Source organism: Desmodus rotundus, chromosome 3 (genome assembly GCF_022682495.2).
Source record: "Desmodus rotundus isolate HL8 chromosome 3, HLdesRot8A.1, whole genome shotgun sequence".
NCBI classification, from domain to species: domain Eukaryota; kingdom Metazoa; phylum Chordata; class Mammalia; order Chiroptera; family Phyllostomidae; genus Desmodus; species Desmodus rotundus.
In genome coordinates, this window is record NC_071389.1 from 60,641,286 (window position 1) to 60,662,357 (window position 21,072).

The following is a 21,072-nucleotide window of genomic DNA, read 5'->3' on the forward strand; positions in this document are numbered from 1 at the left end:
ATAAATGAGTTATGACTTCCATCACTACCTTACGGTTGCACGAAGGGAATCTTATTGGAAAAGTATCTATAAAAGCTCCCTTTAATAGACTTAAAAACCACAATGAAACAGAAAATTGATGTCTCTACTTTACATTTTGTCAATGTAAATTAACAATCTTCTCTTTTGTTCCAACAAAAATAAAAAACTCTACTCTCAGATAACTTTTGCTTTGTTTCATGTACTTTCTCCCACATTCTGTATGTTTAAACAGTACCTTTTACACAAAGGCACAAGCACTGCTCTGGTGCCGCCGCCTCCAGGAGGAGGTGAACACAAGCTATCCATCCACGTTATACTCAGCCCCACAGCACTTTATTTTTATTTACATTTCTATACAAATCATTTCTACCCAGGCCACCGCATACACATACATGCTCTGAAATCCATCCGTATGCTCGCTGTACGGAGGAGGTGACTTTTCCTGATTAGCCTCACGGAAGCAGACACTTTTTTATTCTAATTTTCACAAAGCTGTCTATAAATTAGAATTACTCCTGTTTTTGTATACAATTCCTCTACACCAGCAATTTCAACCTTTTTCATCTCATGGCACACATAAACTAATTACTAAAATTCTGCAGCACGCCAAAAAATACACTTTTTACAATCTGTCAAAAAAATAGGTATAATTTTGATTCATTCACACCAGAAGGCTACTGCTGTTTTGGCTGTTGTCATGTTTTCTATTTAATAATTTAAAAGAAAAGAGGTCAGGGCCACTGACTAAACAGTCAGGCACTGTGTGTCTTAAAAGCTCTTGCAGCACACCTGTCGCAAGTCACTGCTCCGGACTCTAAACACTTGAGAGGAGGCACTTCCGTTCATAGAACCTTTAGACACAATGGAATGGGTGCTTTAAAAAGTACATGTTGCACTGGCTGGTGTAGCTCAGTGGATTGAGTGTGGGCTGTGTACCGAAGGGTCACTGGTTCGATTCCCAGTCAGGGCACATGCCTGGGTTGCAGGCCAAGTGCCCAGTGGGGGGCACATGAGAGGCAACCACACACTGATGTTTCTCTCCCTCTCTTTCTCCTTCCCTTCCCTGTCTCTAATGGTAAATAAATAAAATCTTTAAAAAATGAAGTACATGTTGAACATCTGAGTAAAATCACACATTCTGTCTGCTGAGACTTACCAAATTGGACTCATTAGGTGGGATGTACTTCTCTGTTCCCATGCGCACAAGTCCGTCGTGGTACAGAAATATTTTTAGTGGATCACATGATGTTACCAGAATATAAATTCGCAAATCAAACTTGTAACCTTCCATTAGGAAAGGCTTGTCAATGTATTCTTGAACAATCAGATGATCCTGAGATGGCAGTTTGTCACCATTTCTTATCAAAGAAATCCTAAGTTTAAAGAAAAAAATCAGAAGAACAATGTGATATGGAGTCAAGATGTTCACAAAGTTAACAGATAATACTCAAGAGGAAAATGGCGGAGTAGGTAGCTCCAAATTCTGTCCCTCCACAAAAGCAGTGACTACTAAAAACAACAAATTTTCAGAATTGACTTTTCTGGAATCCTGGAAACTAAAAGGTTATAAAAGATTGTAACAACAACAACAAAAAGCAGCTGAATCTGCATAAAACAGCTTTCTGACGTTTTAACTTACTCTGGTAACACCCCACCCCCAGCCCCCCAGTTCAGCGGTAGCCTCGAACAACGAACCATGTTTCCAGTACAGATTCCGGTTCTAGAGGAAGCTGACTAGACCTTATTCTTATGTTTGTCTTTTTTTTAGACCTGTGTGGTGGCTCTTCTGGAGGACCTCTAAGGACTTGCTTTTACTGTGCCTGACTGGGAAGTCTCTCAGGGCTGAGGCAGCTACTTGGGGAGGCAATTACAGAGAATACCTAAAAGACAAATGTATTGGTCCCTGCTCTCTAGGACAACAAAACGGCTATTGGGGAAAACAACAGATCAACTAAAAAGTTGGGAGAAAAGTTTGAAGAATGAGAGTCTTTGGGGAATAGGGCTTTGAAAAGCTCTGGCGTATTTCTAGGAATCTACAAGGCCATGTGCACGCCTAAGGCTAGCTGCATGCTCAGAAAGACCTGGAAGGCCGAAGCTCTTACCTCTGGCTAACCATCGGCTCTCCACAGCAGGAAGTGGAGGCTACATTGCCTAGTTGAGTACAGAAGGCGTGCTCCAACACTAACACGCACACAGCCCGTCTGAAAAGGTTGGGCAATTTATTTCGAGGGGTAGGTTCAAAGTGTTTAAGAAAATCTCTATCCAATTAGTAGCTGACCACCGACCTGACAGAACAGGAACTTCAGGGGCCACATACAACAAAGAATACAAACTTTACAAAATTATTTTAGAAAGGCTACTAAACAAATAAACAACTATAATCATGAACAGCGACAAAAATATCCTACAGAGGGGAGAGAAGCTGATTTCCAGATTTGCTACATTATAATATTCAAAATGTCCTGTTTTCAACCAAAAAAAAAATGATTCATGCAAAGAAAAAAGAAAAGTATGACCCCTAAACACAAAAATTATCAATTAATAGAAACGGTTCATAAGGAAACCCAGACAATGGTTTTACTGGACAATCAACTATTTAAACCAACTCTTTTAAATTTGTTCAAAGCTAAAGGAAATCATGAGAAAGTTATATCACCAAATTGAGAATATCAGTAGAAATAGAAATTATTTTTTAGAGGGTGGGAGAGAGAATCCAAACAAATTCTGAAGTTGAAAAGTATGACAACAAAACAAAAAATTCATTAGGGGGCCAAAAAGATCTAAGAAGGCAGAAAAAGAAACAAAACTTGAAGATGGTTGATCAAGATTAACTAGTATGAGGGACAGAAAGAAAGAAAAAGAAAAATGAACAGAGTTTAAGAGTTCTGTGGAATTCCATCAAGAATACTAACAAACACATAATGGAGTCTCAGAAAGACAAGAGAGGGAGAAACGGGCAGAAAGAATATTTGAAGCATTAATGGCCGAAGACTTCCCAATTCATAAAAACACAATAGCCTACGCATCCAAGAAGCTCAATGAACTCCAAATAGGATAAACTGAAAGAGATCCACACTGAGACATATAATCAAACTATCAAAAGGCAAAGCAAAGAGCCTTGAAAGTAGCAAGATTGAAGCTATTTATCATGTCCAAGGGATCCTCAATAAGATAAACAGCGGATATGATGGCAGAAACAATATAGGCTAAAGACAGTAAAATAGCATATTCAAAGAGCTAACAAAAAAAGAAAAAGGAACTGTTAAACAAGAATTCTGTATCTGGCAAAACTATTTAAAATTAAAGAAGAAATTAAGACATTCCCAGATACACAAAAGCTGAGTTTGTTGCTACTACACCTGGCCTACAGGAAACGTTAGGGACAATCCTTCAGGTTGAAACAAAAGGACACTAGACAGTAACTCAAATCAAACACAGATCACCCCTAAAGGTGACGTGTGGTAAATATAAAAGGCACTATTTAGTGTAGGTTAGGTTTGTAACGCCTCATTCTTCTTGTGTTATTTAAAACACAACTGTGTAAAACAATAATGGTAAATCTATGTTCATGGGCACACAATGTGCATGATGTAATTTGTGACAATAAAAGGAGGCAAAGATACATAGGAGCAGTTTTTTTTAACTACTGAAACTAAATTGACATTAATCCAAACAAGACTGCCACAAACAAAGTGAGATGTTAATTATAATCCTAGGGAAACCATTGAAAAAAATCAAAAAATACATAATAGAAAATGGGAAATAAAATTGGTACACTAGAAAATTATTTAATACATAAGAAGGTAGAATCAGAGGTATTGAGGAATAAAACCTATATATACAAAATATACAGAACACAAATAGCAAAATGGCAGAAATAAATCTTTCCTCATCAATAATTACTTAAGTACAAATGGATTAACTCTCCTATTAAAAAACAAGATTTGGCAGAATGTATTAAAAACCATGGTCCAACTATGCTGTCTCCAAGAGATTCACTTTGGATTCAAAGTCTCGAATAGGGTGAAAGTGAACAAAGGGAAAAGATACTTCATGCAAAGAGTAACCAAGAGAGACCTGAAGTGGCTACACCAGTATCAAACAAAACAGACTTTAAGATAAAAATTATGACAGAAGACAAACAGTATATAAAGTCAACACACCAATAAGATACAATAATTACAAACATATACACACCTAACAACAGAGCTTCAAAACATGTGAAGCAAAAACTGATCGAATTGAAAGGAGACAGCCCAACAATAACAGTTGGAGTCTTCAATACCCTACTTCCAATAATGGAGAAGACAACCAAACAAAAGATCAGCAAGACAATGGACACATTCCACAGACGACAGAGGTGTGTGTCCTTTACTGATTCACTCCAATACATGAGCTAAACCCTGGCAGCCCGGTAAAAGCAGCATGTTTTTTCAGCAAGTTTTTAATACTGTTGTCAAATCAGATTAATACTTACACATAACGTTTTACGTGTCAGTGTGAATACATAAAATTTACATATAAATGTAATTTTTAATATTAATTTTTAACATTAAAATTGAGATGTGAATTTCAATTACACCACCCAAAATTTTCCTTTGACACTAGTATACAACACCAACTTTACATTAAACAACTAAAATAAATTCCCATTAATACTACATGTTTAATTTTTTTAATTTTTAAACCACAGTTAAAAACAATGTCTGATTAAATTATAATCGAAAGTTAAAGGGAAATTTGTTGAACAACAATTTACCTGGCAGCTACATTTCCAGTACCTTTTCCCCCACATTTTAAACAAAAGACTAAAGTGACATGTTTTTATTAAAAGTAGACTCAGCCACATTTTTTTAAAAAGTACATTGCAGAAAACTAACATAAGCAAAAGGAAACAGGAATATATTATTCTGTAATCTATTCTCAGCTAACATGTCTAGTTCTTGGTATTTCAGCTTGATGTGTTCTCATTTATAATCCAATTACCATGGCTACATAAAGATAAAAACTTATTTATAAAGCAAAGATACATGTAAAATAACTCCTTTTCCATTTCTTTCTCCAAGGCAATTTAGCTCAATGGTATCCACTGAATTTTATTCTCCAGGATTACTCTAAAATTATTATGAATGCAAATTTTATATTTAAAAAAATGTAAAACATCTTTTTCCCCTCTATTTTGTTGTTTCCTAGTAAAGTCTTACAACCTACTGATTTAATTTTTAAATTGAATTACCAAAGCCTGTAGGGCAGGGTAAAAGGACTCATTAAATATTCAGTTCCAAAAAAGCAATAGTTAGAAACCTATTTATTATATTTTTCATATTAGTTCCCAACCATGAGTGAATGCTCACAGTTATTCTCCCCAACCCCCATTTTTTAAAAATATATTGCAGGTGAATAATACCTACCCATGACCCATTGCACCATTCGCTGGTTTTACTATAAAAGTTTTCTGCTTTCTTTTTTTCTTCAATTCTTTCATATAGTTCTGGAATTGAGTATATTCGGCAGGGAAGATCCATGTTCGAGGCACAAAGGTATAATCCAGAGGCCGTGACTTGATCATTCTGTAAATTAGAGCTACTATTACAATAATTTCTATTCAAACTTGTCTAAATTTTCTTTCTGTGATACTGACATTTACTACAAGGATTTAAGTCCCTCTATTCATTTTTTGGTTCATTCAGCAAATGTCTATAATGCACCTACTATGTGCTAGGCGCTATTCTAGACACTGGGGATGTATCAGTAAAAAAACAGACACAGCTCCCTGTCCTACGTAATAATTTATATATTAGTAGATCAAACATATTTGAGTATATACTATGTGCTGGGCACTGGGGATATTAAGTTAATATGGTATCTTCTTTAAGGATTTTACATACAGGTTATTAATTAAATACAATGTGATAGATGTAATAAAGGCACATAAGGCAAAATGTGGAAAGTGTCACGAACTCGGCCTCAAGAATGGAGATGGGCAGGAGGAAATGGCCCATGGCCAGGTGCCATTTATACTGCTTCTTTAAAGACGATTTAGTCTCTGCTTCATCCCTGGGCAGAGTTCTGATTGCCTCTTACTCCAGTGTTTTCTGGAGTTTAACTCCTTTTCTTAGAAAACTGTGAAGCCTTGAGTCAGTAGAGGTTTTGTTTATATGAACTATATGTGCTTATACATGTGGTTTTATGGCTCCAACATATGTCCTAATATTCTTGTATTTGCCACAAATCGGGCTGCCTGTTTGACACATAATTTAAAGACAATACTCTGTTTAAAATATTTACTTTTGTGAATTCCAAATGTTAACTATTTTGTATATATTGATTCCCAATAAAAATGAATTAGGAAAAACATTTCAAAATACCTATTAAAGAAAATCTGATTGTTTCAAAAAAGGTTTTACATTTTATAAATGTTTGCAAATCTTTCATAGATGAGCAGAGATTGTCCCTAATTAAAATTTCCAAAAAACCAAAAATGGAACCATAGCACACAGTGGGCAGAGAGGACAGGCCTCAATTCTAAGACTAGGAGTTGGAATACATAAGGGACTTGGCCTCCACAACTGGAGGTTCATACAGTTACCATATTCCAAGCGTTCCTTCAAATGAACCATGTAAAAAAAGTTGTGTTCTCATTATAAGAAGGGATACAATTACTAATTCCATGTGTCAAACCCAGAATAAATCAACAAGCTAAATCATCTCGGTTTAACATAGGCTGACATTGACTGGTGTGAAACACAGCCAAAGGAAGCACAAGAATGATGCTAATGCCTTTGCTGCTATTTCTAGAACCTTTCAATATACTTATTATATTTTTAACAATGAAATAAAAAATTAGATCAAGCTAAAGCTTTAATCAGAACAATATAATTTGAAATGACCAGATAGTATTTATGAATAACATTCTTTCAAATATATTTGGAAAAAATTAAAGCATACATATATTCAAGAGAAATACTTTATTACATTTAGGTAATCTAACACAAATCACTTGATGTAAAAATGTGCAAATTCAAAAGAAACATTTGGTCTTGCTTAGGAATTTGGGAATCTGGGATAACTTCTGCTCATTGCTCTGTCATGGATTTACTAAATTATATTAAACACGTCTTATAAAACTATTTTTATATTGCCAGGTTAGTTTTTTAGAAGGTTATTTTTTTCTTAAGGAGAACTCCAAGGGTCTACAGAATGAGAAACTGCCCTTTTGCAGTAGTCTACTAACGAGTCTAAGGGGTTTACATGAAACCCCTTTCCTCTCCCGACCACACAGACTTCTGTTCTCTACAAAGAAGCTGGAATGATCCTTTCAAATAGCAAATCCAGTCCCATTGCTAACTTCATCACCCCCTCCTCTCCTTTGGCATTTTAGAATAAAGACCATAATCACTCTTCAGCTAATCTCTCTCCCACCATCAAAATTTCTGTGTTCCAACTATACTTGGCTTTATTTCAGTAGCTTGACTATTCATGCTTTCTCCTACCACATGACCTTGGCCCAGGCTGTTCTTCCTGCCCAGAGGCTGCTACCTGCCATCTTCACCAGTAAACCTGTACTCATCATTTATACTTCATCTTCTGTATCACTTCAGAAAAACTTTCCAGTGCCTCCTTTAGTTAGTAGTCCTTCACTACATACTGATTTAGAACTTTGTAACACTTACCACAAAGTTGCAATCCAAAGTTGTAAAGGCCATAAGTCTGCTTTTATACCCAGAGCCTAGCACAGGGCCAAAATATTTATTTATAAAATATTGTGTATTTAGTCTTATGTGTATAAACTTTAGTCACCTTCAAAGTACTCTCCATTTGATGCAATACACCTATCTAGACAGTTTTTCCACTGCTCAAAACAGTTTTTCAACTTGTCAATTCTGACATATTTTAGTGCTTCTGCTGTTTGTGTTTCACCTCTTCCACATCGGCAAAACATTTCCCTCTGAGTACTTTTTTCATCCAGGGAAAACAAAATAAAAAAGTCACTCAGGGTGAGATCAGGTAAACAGGGAGCATAGGGCACCAGTGCCACGCCATTTTTGGTCAAAAACTGCTGAACAATCAGAGCAGCATGGCCAGGTGTGCTGGTAAATCACCCATCATGAAATGGGCAAACGCGCTGAAAGAGTATTACAAAAAATTCACTGACACTAAACGCAGCCTCTCACAACACCACCAGCTGGTACACTGATACAGATGGGTTCCTAGAACACTAACCTAGCAGGGGACACCTGTACTACAAAAGGCCTGCCCTCCAGAGGATGATTCCAGTTTTGGGGGGTCCCCCCTTGTATTTAATAAATATGTATAAAGTGAAAATAAATGACTTAAATAAAATACATACTCAAAATTCTACAGCGGTAATTCCTTTTCCTCTTAAATACATGCTTCCTGCAATTCCTATGTTAATAAATCATAATGCCTACACAATATCCTAGGCCAAATACCTAGGAGTCATCTCGGAAACTTTTCTCTTTCCCCCCTTTATTCTCACATCATAGCAGTTTTCAAGTCCTATAAAGCCTATATCCTTCCCACTGGGTTGGCCAAAAAGTTCATTTAGTATTCTTTTTTTCCTGTAAGATGGGAACTGAAATGAAAAAAAAAGATTTGTGCAGTGTATGAGAAGGTGTTGTGAATGATGGAATGTGTCAAAAGTGGTTTGCAAAGTTTCTGGTACTGCTGACATTTTGGCCAAATATTTCTCTGCTTAAACCTATTAAATAACTCCTTATTTCTCCCAGGATAAACAGAAATGTCTGTTGAGTAATTAAAGAGATTAAAGAATATGTGGTTAAATAAAAAATAATAACACAGCATGCAGAGCCTGCCTTTGCATTATCCAGCATCATCTCAGGCTGACTCTCCTTACTTCCTATATAACCACAGAAACTGCATAAAGTTCCCCAAACATATCATGTCGCGTAAGTCCCTCCTGCTGCTGGCTTTGCTGTCAGTCTCCGTGCCTTCCTCTCAAAGGGAGAAATCCTATACACTTTTCAATGCCTGTCTCAGACTTAACTTCTCAGGGAGCCTCCCCTGCTCTCCCACTATCTCTGTCACCACCATACACGGGCTCTACCTCTCAGGAGGCACCACCAAACTGTATTGTATGTGTCAGCCTTCCTCCCTTACTAGAATGTGAGCTCTAGGCAGGGAGTAGGCCTTGTTTATCATGTTGACTTCAGAGTTGGGGCATAAAATAAACATGCAAAATTATCTGTTGAGTGCTAGGCAGACACTACACCTTATTTATCTTGTTTACTCCAAAGCTAATAGTCTCTAGAGGCTAAAATAGACATTCAAAAATATCTGTTGAGTAAATGGATGTATAAACTTTTACATGGATACATGCAGATACTTCTGTAATTGCACACACAATTTTACTAACCTTTCTCTATAAAACTGATCTCTTTTTAAAATTTTCTCAATTTATCACTCAACTTTCTTAAAACTAAAAAATATCTAATCAACAGAAATACAAACTGCATAAAAATTCTACAGTTCATTCAGTCCTGAGTACCTGTGAACAGTTTTTCCCATGACAGCGGATTGTTACTCTAAATAGTGGTCTCAGAAATAAATATATATGCATGTGTATCCTTGGGTGGGCATATACAGGGTGGGCAAAAGTAGGCCTACAGTTGTTTGTATGAAAAACAATACAATAATTGACAAATAATAGTCCGAGAATAAACTGTTTGGCCTACTCACAACAGTAAACCTGCTTTTGCCTGACCCCGTCTATATGTGGTCTAGGTGAAGGTATAGGTGTGCACACGCACGCCCACTACAGTGCCCAGCACACACTGGACACTCAGTAACCAGTGTGTGAACACATATATGCACACGTGGCAATAATGCAACAAATTAGTTCCTGCGAGGTTTAGCTGAAAGTGAGTGAGTACATATGGAATACAAAGTAAACGGAACCCTGAGATTGTGGAAACTGAGATCCTGATCCATCTCTGCTGTTCACTATTTGTTTGCCCTCGTGCACGATGTTTCTCTGACCTCCAGCTACCGCCTTTGCAAAGTGCAGGAATAGAATCAGAGAACTTTTAAGACCTTCCTAGCACTAAAATTCTCTCTCTTCCATCAAAATGTCATTTCAAATCAATGTGACTTTGTGAAAGCACCATAATATTCAAAATGTAAATTTCTAACAGAGCTATTCTATTACAAGAAAATGAAGATTACTTGGTCATATTTCTTGCTAAGAAATCCTTCCTACAGATCTCCCCCATTCCTGGGAAGTGGTTGATCCTCTGGAAAATAAAAAGTAAGCATTAATATTCTCACTGACTTAATACATTCATTTATATTATAATACTGTTACCACCAACCTTTAAGTTTTCATGTCTTAAGAAACAGACAACTATTAATGTAATATATTTAAACTAAATGACCTATAATGAATCAAAGAATCTATAGTAATCAGAGAATAAAATTGCACAATTTTAAAGAAATCAGAAAAGAGTGCTCATATAGACATTAAAATTATAACTTTCTGTGTTGAATAACTGGTGATTCATTGTTGAAATTATTTTTGGCATTCTAGATTTACTATATTCATACAGATAAGCATTGCATTAAAACTGGTAAAAATTAAGTTATTTGTTCCCTATAGTAGAATCTGTATTACCATCCAAAATAACAGATGAAGAACTATACAAATGTCAATTGTCTAAAATTCCATGCATTTGACTTCTTAAATTTAAGTTTGGATCACATCCTAAACATAAAAGAATGAAGCCAGATATGTAGCTGACATTACAAGGCATTTCCACATCATGGTCTCTCTGTGCAATCTATTCCACATCACTCATCTGTAAGCATAATGCAAAACACCGGTCCCGGAAAAGCTTACTTCTATCAATTCTTAACTTAAAGAAGGAAAGATGCTAAATTTACATCTGAAAGGATGCAGGCTTCATATTGAGTCAGTACAACTGGACAGCAACAAAACAGGCTATTCGGGTAAATTAGGACTGAAATTTAAAATGTCAACATATTAAGAACCCTATCTAAGGAAAAGTATAAGGGAATTCACTCAACTTTCCTAATGGCCAATAATTGGTCATGATTAATTCCCCACCTGGTAGTTTTGCAGCTCTGCGATCTTCTCCTGCTGAACTGCAGAATCGCACCATATAAGGTTACTTGTTTCATCCTCATCTGGAGTTTTCATAAATCCCATTTCATCTATTACTAAACGAACTGCAAGTAAATGATTAAGTTAAACCAAAAATAAAATACCTCAGCAATATATTCAATGGGAAAACATTTCTGATGTACATATAGAAATTTTAGCTCAAAATGTTTCATTGGAAAAATATCCATTAGTTACAGCATAAGCTTATTTTGAGTTACAGCAATTTATCTAAGGCCAAATTATACTCAAAAGTAACTGAGAATGGTTTTTAGGTTGCACCCAAAATCCTTAGCTTCTGTCCCTAAGATTTAACAGGCACACAACACTGTGACAGAGGTCAGTGATTATTCACGGCACAAGGAAAACACATGCGCAGCTGAGACGACACCTCCACCAGGAAAATGTACTTTTGTGGCTTTTGCGTGACCCTGGCCTGGGTGCAAAGGGAAAATAGCCCCTGATCATTACATCATTAGACCGAAGCCATACTTTCTACCTCCCTAGGTCAAATTATTTTTCACAGTTAAAATCAAATCGGCACGTTGACTGAGAGTACAGAATAACAAAGCAGGACTCACTGCACATATTGGAAAACTGGCTCTCTTATCGTCCCAAATTCTCTAATATTACTGAAAAGAATTTATACTCAGAGGAAAGCTTGCTTTTTAGTACAAACTATAGGCTCTTCTCTAATTTAGCTATCATAATTGACATATTGATATTTTTCTTCCAATACATTTCAAGTTCAATCTAATCTACAATAAAGATAAGCAAAATACTTAGGATAAATTTGGGGTTCCAACAAAATTCTAACTACGCAGCATGCTCCAGTGTTTTATTTTTAAATGTTTTACTGGTATCCAATATGTGAGGAGAAATGATAAAAAGCGACCAATTGTCTGAATTAGTTGGCTCAAGTATGAAACTGGTGAGCGAACACCTGTTGGACTCAAGCCCTGGGAACTCATGTTTGTTTCTTGGCCAAGGGAAAAAAGAACTTTTCGTGCAACAGTGCCTAGGACACAGCTGTAAAGAAGGACAGCGATGGGAGGTGGATGAGGTTGGGAAGGGAGTGCTGGGCTGACAATGCTGTGACCCATGAGAGGCTCGGTGCAACTTGGGTTGTTCTGAAGGCCCACGTGAGAATGTCCGAGGGTTGGGAAAAGGGCTGGTCCTCTGCCACAAACCACCAAGCAGCTCTGGCGTCCTGAGGGCTCAGGGGCTGCTGTGCCCCTAGAGTTCATAGGGAGGGCTGGGGCACCACAGTCTGGGAGACTCCTTTAACTGACTCACTGGCCGAAAGCAAAGATGAGGCCAGAACAGCAGCTCGGGAGCAAACCTGTTCCGGAGTGCATGAGACACACTGTCTGGGCCCCTCAGAAATACCTGGCAAGACCTTGAGGAGAGAAATGGAACCAGAATCAACATGAAGAACACTAATGCAACTTCGGCCCTCTGCACACTTACTTCCTAGGAAACTGAGACAGAACTACACTTCAACACTCTCCTTTCAATCAAGGCTTCCTGTGAACCCCACAAGAACTCTAAAAGTGAAAGGATGTTAGCACCACCCATCAGTCACTTTCTCAATAGACACCTCACTCTTGTTTTTTCACTCTGGAAAATAGGCTGAAATAAACTCTGAACCTTTCACATCCCACCCCTCACACCAACCTGCTCAGAGTCTTTTCCTCTGAGGAACACTTGTAGGAATAGACCAACAATTTTCAACCAATGTGCCACGGCACACGGGTGTGCTGCAAGAATTGTTAAAACATGCAAAACCTTACTATTTAGTCAGGTGCACTGGCATCTTTTCCCTTAGATTGTCACGTTTAAAAAAATGACAACAGCCAACACAACAATAGCTGTCCCGTGCAAATGAATCAAAATTATACCTATTTTTTTGTCAGATCAACCAAAAACTGTAATATATTTTTGGTGTGCCACAAAATTTTAGTAATTAGTTTATGCAGGCCATGAGATGAAAAAGGTTGAAAATAGCTGGAATAGAGTATTGGAGAACCTCAATTCCACTGAAGTATTCCATTGATTGTTGATGAGCTTCAGTGAATTACTGTAAATAAAAATGAGATTCTCAAAGATGAATAAGGGTAAAAAAATTAACATCCTTGGGTTTCATATGATTTCCCTCAACTCTTTTAATGTAAAATAATTAAGAAAAGAGGAATATTATTTGAATACTTGGTATTGATAATGAGTTTTGCAATGCTGGGCAAAATATCTTAATTTCAAGTAATAACTTCCTCTTATCTGTTCTCTACACTGCAGATACTAGTGACACATGAAAATTAGAATTTCATTAATAAGTAGCAACAGCATCTTCAAAAAAAATTTTTTTTGAAGAAAGAAATTTGTTTTTACTCTATTCTTTAAGTCAGGTATCTTTGTTTAATAAAAATCTAAATTTTTATACTGTTCATTTTATAGTTAACATTTTAATCTGTTTAATGCTCATATTATTTTATACTTGATTTTAACATTAAGTTCAATCAAAATCACAGTAATTACTAGAGTTTTTAGTTTATACTCATTTTTATTTGATTATTGACATTTTAAATATCATACAAATTTTATAGAGGGAATTTAAAAATATATTCATAAAAGATGATTATCTCTCTGAATTTCTACATTTTCAACATCAAATTAGTTTTGCCAACAAGTATGGAAATCTCATGATTCCGAGGAGACCTACCAATTTCAAACTTTGTCCCGGCCACATTTGCTGTGATTATTCCCTTCTTTTTCTTCTTTCTGGCTTTCCTTTTCATAGTGCTTTCGTAAGACAATTCTGTACTCAGATCCAGGGGAGAGGGTCCCTGAATAACTTTAAAAGAAATGTAAACCAACAAAATATCATTGAAATAACAAAAATCCCATACCAGCGAACACAAATGCCCTCCCTCAAAATGTAAAATTTTAAGTTCTAGTTCTTAAGAGTTCCCAATTAAGTTTTCACTCTTAAAAATAATAGCAGTGGCGCTCTGTATTTATATTTTGCAAGGTGATTAAGTCAGTCTGCTTACCTCTTTCTTGAGGCAGAGATGGCATTATTGCTTGTGCGATCGGCAAGCAGCGTGTGTCTGTACCAGGCTCTCAGGAGATCTGGAGTCTAAGTAGGATATGGCGCCAAACCACTGCCAGTGCCTATCATGTTATCTTGGTGGGACACTCAGATTTCAGGGCAGCAAAGTTATGGGAAAAGAAGATATCTGTAGGGATTTTAAAACAAAGTCACATAGAAAAGAGCTTTTATGAACTATTTATCTGCCAATATTCTTTTTAAACATCAAGTAAAAAATGAGAGTTAATGTAATCACTTGACAAATATTAATTTATTAAACCTTATGCTAAATGCCAAGTGATGGTTCCCTGTCCTAAAAAGTTCAGTTTAAAGGAGGAGGTTTTGTTTAAGTCACGTATCACATTTACATACAATAACAACACTCACTACCGTTTACTGAACACTTACTTAGGCCTCTGACACCACTTAACCTTTCAGAAACTATGAGATAGAAGCTTGTATCCCAGTCTTAGAGATAAGTAAATGAGCACAGAAAGGAGAAATCTTTACAAAGAAAGTAAGTGACAAAACAGAGATTAAAATTAGTATCTGTCTGATGTGAAAGCCAGTGGGGCCCGGAACAACTTCCGTCTGATGCCGTGACCTTAAGGTCTTTGAAAACGAAACAGTGGAAGAAGTGTCAGGGAGAGGCCGCGTGCTGACAGACTGCGGGGAAAAGTGACTCGTGGCCATGGTGTGTGTGTGATGGGGAAGGGGGGCTGGTAGACTTCCTAAAATAAAACCACATTTGAATTATGCCTTTAAAGATGAGACCAAGTGTGGGGCAGAAAACAGGGGGAGTCGTTATGATGGTGATCTCCTTTGGGCGCACGAAGGAATGAAATAACCATTTTTTAATGAATGAATTCATGTAATTTGGCTACACCCCAACCGGTCTTAGATTACACTTCACTTAGATATTCATTGTGCATATATGCACATAGGTACTTATGCCTTTACTATACTTTACTGCCTAGTCTATCAATCAACTTTCCAATTTCTCCCTTCAAATTGTAAGAATCTTTGAGTCCTTGTAAGATGTCTCTAAACATAATGAAAAAGTATAAAACCTTTCATGATAAACAAAGGCATGTATTAACACCTTTATCGGGAGAGCATCAAGTTTATTAGAAATTCAGAAACATTCAGAAATTCAGCTACATAAAATATGACTCATATGCGTCACCTCAAATAGTAATTATTAATAGGATTTATTATTTTTAAATTGTTGAGCTTAATTTATTCTCAAGTATCATTTTTACTAGAATGAATTCTCTACAATAATTCAATCTGAAAACTATAGAAAGATTCTTTATTACAGACCAACTGTGGGCAGGTACTGTGTTAAGAATCTAAACTATTTTACCTCATTAACAAACCTACAACTTAAATATCACTTCCACCAGTTTTCCAGATATGAAAACTAAGGCTAAATAAGTTAAATAAATCAAGGTAACAGCTTATAAATAGAAAACCTAGGCTTTGAATTCTGATTATCCTACCCATCTACTCACTAAGCCCCACTATTTTCAGACACCATACCAGTATGTCATATACATGTAAAGAAGTTTGTAGCCCTATTGCTGTACACACTACAAACATGGGTGTGTTCTGGGAAATCGCAACAATTCAAAACAAACAGTGAAATGACAGCAAATATCCCTGACCTGATCTCCGCTCCCAACTCCAAGCTGGAAATAGACTAGATCTCTTCTCCGAATAAAAGCAAGGAAAACTCTAAAGTTCAGATCGATTTATTTTTGGAAGCTCTCTGATACCCCAGGGAGGCAACTATTTGGTTTACAAGTCCTTGCCCAACATCTTGTTACTGGAGTAAACAAAGATCCTCTTATGGTAACAGAGTACTTGTTACAGTGAAAGTAGGTGACAAACTCAACAAGAGTTTGAGAACAACGTTTGCCCAACTACACTAACAATAAATTAGTATTTGTTATAGGCTCTAAAAACAGATCTGGTAATTTCTGACAAACAATGAGCCACAGGAGTCTGATTTGTATTGAGCTCAAAAGAAGAACTATTATCCCTTCCCCCATCCACACAGGAATTTAAAGGCCTTAAAATTATTCTATCCATATACTCGTATATGCTTTAATTCCACTTATGGTCTGGTGAATAGCAGTTAAAGTGCTTTAACAAAGTCAAGGACCTGACTCTACCATCCCGACTCTAACCATTTCTCTTTATTCTCAGGAAGAGATCTGAAACGGCAGATTGATCACAGCACTCAGACAAGCCACAGTTACCTACTTTCCAAAAGTGGACAGCATGTTTCAGTTACTTCCGAAATACTTTAAACCAACGGCTTCTTAAGCTTAGCTGCAAAGTTGAATCACCTGAGGTGCTTTTAAAAACCCTGGTGCCAAGGCCACATCCCAGATGCAGGTGGGGCCCAGGCATCAGCATTTTAAAGCTCTCCAAAGGACTCTAGTGTGCAGCCAAGGCTGACAACCTCTGCAGTAAGCACCCTGTGGTACTGAAGCAAATATGCACATACAAAATGACAAGAAAAAACTAAAGAGCAAAACTCTTATATTAAAAAAGGTCAAATAGGTTGAAATCACCTATAAAAACCGTCATGTCTAGTTCAACTAAACAAATTTTTTTTGGGGGGGAGGAATTAGGAGATCAACAGACACTAATTTCCAAGACAAAGAAACAGTATTATTTTGCAAATAAAAAAATTATTTCCAGCCCTGGCTGGTGCGGTTCAGTGGATTGAGTGCTGCTCTGTGAAACAAAGGGTTGCCCGTTCAATTCCCAGTCAGGGCATGTGCCTGGGTTGCAGGCCAGGTTCCCAGTTGGGGATGTACGAGAGGCAACCACACATTGATGTTTCTCTCCCTCTCTTTCTCCCTCCCTTCCTTTCTCTCTAAAAATTAATAAATAAAATCTAAATTTTTTTTTAATTTTAAAAAAAGAAACTATTTCCAAAAGGAACCAATTTTCCAAAATTTCAGACCAATGGTAGCTTTGAATGCAGAACTTCAAGTGCCACCATACAAAACATTAGCTAACCAGACTAAAACAACAAAGCATGCTGGAGCACTCTTCTTCTCATTTGAATTCCTGCTGAATTTCCACTCATCATTTAAAATGCAGATAAATTTCTACTTTTGCCATCCCCTAAGCATGGCTGAAGAAATCCCTATCTCCCTTTGCTGGTCTATTACAGAGATTCTCATTTGCACCCTTACCGTCTTACCAACCACCACCCAGGAGGGGAAGCTCCGCACCAGCAGCGGTTTTCTTCCATCACCTTCACTCCTCCACTCAGAGACCAGAACGGTGTCTGACACCAGGCTAATAAGCACTTGTATGTGAATTTAAAAATCAATTAATTAATTAGTTAATAGTAGCTGAGAATAAGGAGAGATGGTCATGGAGTTGGTTGAAGCAAATACATATCATTTACAGTATATTACTTGTACATTTTTAAGTGAAAAAAAGTGAAGCACATGGAAGCTTACATTTGGAGAAAATGACAGAGGAACATAAGGAATATACGCACAGGGTGGCGGTGGCCTGCTGTGGCTGGGGCAGCGCAAGGGACACGTGGTTTCATGCACGCCCTTTAGTGCTCTGTGCGCGCTGGAGACAAATTCAGGAAGTTAAATGCGTGTGATGAAAGTCTGCGTCAACACTATCATGTTAATAACAAAAACCATCCAATGTTGCGTTTCATTTATGTGAAAGCATCATATGGTAGAAAGAACACTGAACGAGAAATCATTTTGAATTATTATCCCTTACTCTGCCACTTAACATCTAGATGATTTGACTTCTTAATATGCAGGAGGAAAAATGGACTCTTTCCAGCCCTGAAGTCTAAGGTGCCAATCCATGAGGATAGCACTGTTGACATTTTTGACAAGTAGAAGACAAAACATCTTTTGGGTAAATCACACGAGAGAAACAGACCTTCCTGAACAATCCCCCCCAATCCATGCCCTGGTGAATGCTATCTGTGGGCTTTTTGAAACATTTGTGAAATTCTGTGCACCATAGATTACTAAAATAATCTAACAGAAAGTCAGTGGGAACCAGAATTAGGGCTAAATTGAAAATATATAAAATAATATTAAATAAAAATGTAATAAAAGCTGTTTTTTATGGTGAGGAGGGAAAGGAAAAGAGAACCAATATAAACCAGTACCTGCTGTGCACTAGGCATTTTCACATGATTTTGTAGATTTAGTCTACCCAGTAAGTGTCCCAGTACATATCATCCCAATTTTACAGATGAAAAATTTAGGCCCTATGATTAAGTCACTTACCCAAAGTCACACCTAACAGGTGGTGATGAAGCGGTTTGTCTCTAAAGCCCACGGTCCTTCCCACTAACTGTGCTACCTTCAAATTTCAGTCTTTAAACATGACGTGTTGAAAATTTCACAAAGAAGTTTAATTCTGCTTGACTGGAACTATTTTATAAGCTACAGAATGAGAGCAAGAGAATCAAACTGTGGTTTAAAATGTGATTGAGATCACAAAGTTGCATCCGATTTAATCTCTCTTCTGGGAACACCTAGGCTGTCCATACCCAGACAGTGTTCCTGGTTCTCCTTCATGAAGGAGCTACATGCAAGTCAGCAAATACTATTATGCATCAGGCCTGTTGTCAGTGAACAAAATGGTACATGTTTCCTTTCTTTGGGGCTCTTGCACTGTGGTGGAGATAGAGACAAACAGTAACAGGAAACATATTAAACAAGTAAGTCAAGAAAATGCTAAATCCTATGAAGGGGTAAAAAGAGCTCGTTAGGAAATTAGGAGTTTGGGAGGAAAGGAAGAAGGGATGCAGATTTAAATATTGTATACCAATAGCCCTCAGGGGAAGGTGACTTTTCAAGATGGGTAATGACTGGTTTTCACAAGCAGAGTTGATAAAAATACGAGGTCTTTCCAGAACAAGTCCAGCCACTGTTTATATAATGAGAATAGTTTGCACAACATCAATGTAATCTGGCAGCCAAGGAGAGTGGACAGGAATGCACATGTGTGAACAATGGCAACTTCACTGTACTAGTCAGTGGGGGCAGTAGATGCCATTGAGTGAGCATGTGTACTGTGTGGCCGTAGCATCCAAAATGACTGAGTAGAGCAACGAATCTGCATCAAATTTTGCATGAAGCTTGAACATTCCTCTGTGCAAATTATTCAGATGATTCAGAAGGCTTTCAGGGCTGATGCAATGAGTGCAGCACAAATTAAAGTGTGGCACAAATGCTTCCAAGATGGGTGAGAACCTGTTGAAAGTGACCCCGTTCTGGAAGGCCTGCAACAAGCAGGACACCTGAGAATGTTGAACATATGTGGGCTGCAATAAGCAAAGACCGGTGATGGACAGTGAGAGAACTAGAAGCTGATCTGGGGATTCCAAACCCACTGTGTCCGAGACTGTGACACAGGATCTTGGCTGAAACCTGTGGTGGCAAAATTCATTCTGCAGCTTCTGCTACCAGAAGAAGGAACATCGTGCTGCAGTTGCTAATGACGCTGGGAGAACTGTGTGAGGTCCCAAAGTGCCTACTTTGAAGAGGACTGAGGTGTCATTGTCCTATGTACAATGTTTCTTGTATCTTGTTCAATAAGTGTCTATTTTTCATAGTATATGGCTGGAAACTTTCTGGACAGACCTCGTATTATGTGTATATGTACATATGGACATGTAAGAATGTGTGTATATAAACATGCCTGGTGAGGAGGGAATGGGGAAACACTACTTTCTGTGGAAGTAAAAAAATCCTTAAACCCTCCAACATGGTTCTTTTTCCTAAATCCTGGTTTTCTATGCACTGTATTTATTTTCTACATTGATTTTTAAATTACTGTTTTCACACTGACCAGAAGTAGAACAAACATGTTCACAATGCATGTAGGTACTTGTGACAGTGGGTCACTTTTCTGAAGTGGGGAGAGGAGGCAGGAGATCTCAACCCCTCTCTCCACTGTGCCCCAGTACTTACATTAGAGGGCACACTCCTAAAGACTCTCCTTGGTGAGCTCCTAGCACCATGCTTTGGGGCTTCTGGCTCACCCCACCCACTTCCACACTTGCTATCCTACTGTAAGACTTTTTAGTTCTCAAAACCCATCAAAAAAATCTTTATTGAACAATACAGACCACATATTGCTGTAATAATAAACAACCCCCAAACATCAAGGGCTTAAACAACTAAGGTCTATTTCTTGATCATGCTATACACCAGCTGAAGCCTGGCAGGGTGCTCCGCATATGACAGTCACACAGGAACCCAAGCTGTCAGAGCAGTCATCATCTCAACAACTACCGATCACTGAGCCACAAGGAGAGGACGCTTTGGAGGATCTCATACAGGCAACTCATGACACACAAATTTTCTGCTCATAACCCAGTGGCCCGAAGCAGTTCCAAGATGGAGAGTTACCACAGCCAATGGAGAGTTAGGAACTGCAATCGTATCAAAGGGCCAGGAGGGGAAGAAAGCCAGTGACACTAACCACCTCCATCAACCTTGATCACTCCCTATGTCAGCCTAGCTATCCACCCCTAGACACTATGTTAGCATGCTCCACCGCCTGGAAAATAAATAGCTGACACTCTAGACTGCATCCAGTCTACCCCTTGGCTTTACACAGTGGACAATTAAGCCCTTCTGTCCTGAGCTGCTATGTACTGCAGTAACTATGGTGTGGAAGAGGAATAAGAAAGGAGGAAGAGGAAGAGGAGGATGGGGTGGACGCAGTAACGTATGAAAACATACCATGTGACAGGCACCCTTTCAGTTTTTCCACATACAAATCC

At 37.7% G+C, this 21,072-nt stretch overlaps 1 protein-coding gene across 4 annotated transcripts in view; it reads right to left on the reverse strand.

The window, feature by feature from the left end:
• Window positions 1-21,072, reverse strand: part of TTLL7 (tubulin tyrosine ligase like 7) — a 139,863-nt gene that overhangs the window by 79,065 nt on the left and 39,726 nt on the right. For 3 of the 4 annotated variants that reach the window (XM_053920382.2, XM_053920384.2, XM_053920385.2), the window contains 6 exons: window positions 14,230-14,415; window positions 13,899-14,030; window positions 11,126-11,247; window positions 10,228-10,295; window positions 5,433-5,591; window positions 1,178-1,394 (listed from right to left, as the gene is read on the reverse strand). In XM_053920382.2, coding sequence (XP_053776357.1) covers window positions 1,178-1,394; window positions 5,433-5,591; window positions 10,228-10,295; window positions 11,126-11,247; window positions 13,899-14,030; window positions 14,230-14,254 — 723 coding nt within the window. In that variant the 5' untranslated portion in view covers window positions 14,255-14,415. Of the gene's footprint in view, window positions 1-1,177; window positions 1,395-5,432; window positions 5,592-10,227; window positions 10,296-11,125; window positions 11,248-13,898; window positions 14,031-14,229; window positions 14,416-17,796; window positions 17,877-21,072 lie in introns of all 4 variants that reach the window. The other variant, XM_053920383.2, reaches the window with a different exon arrangement.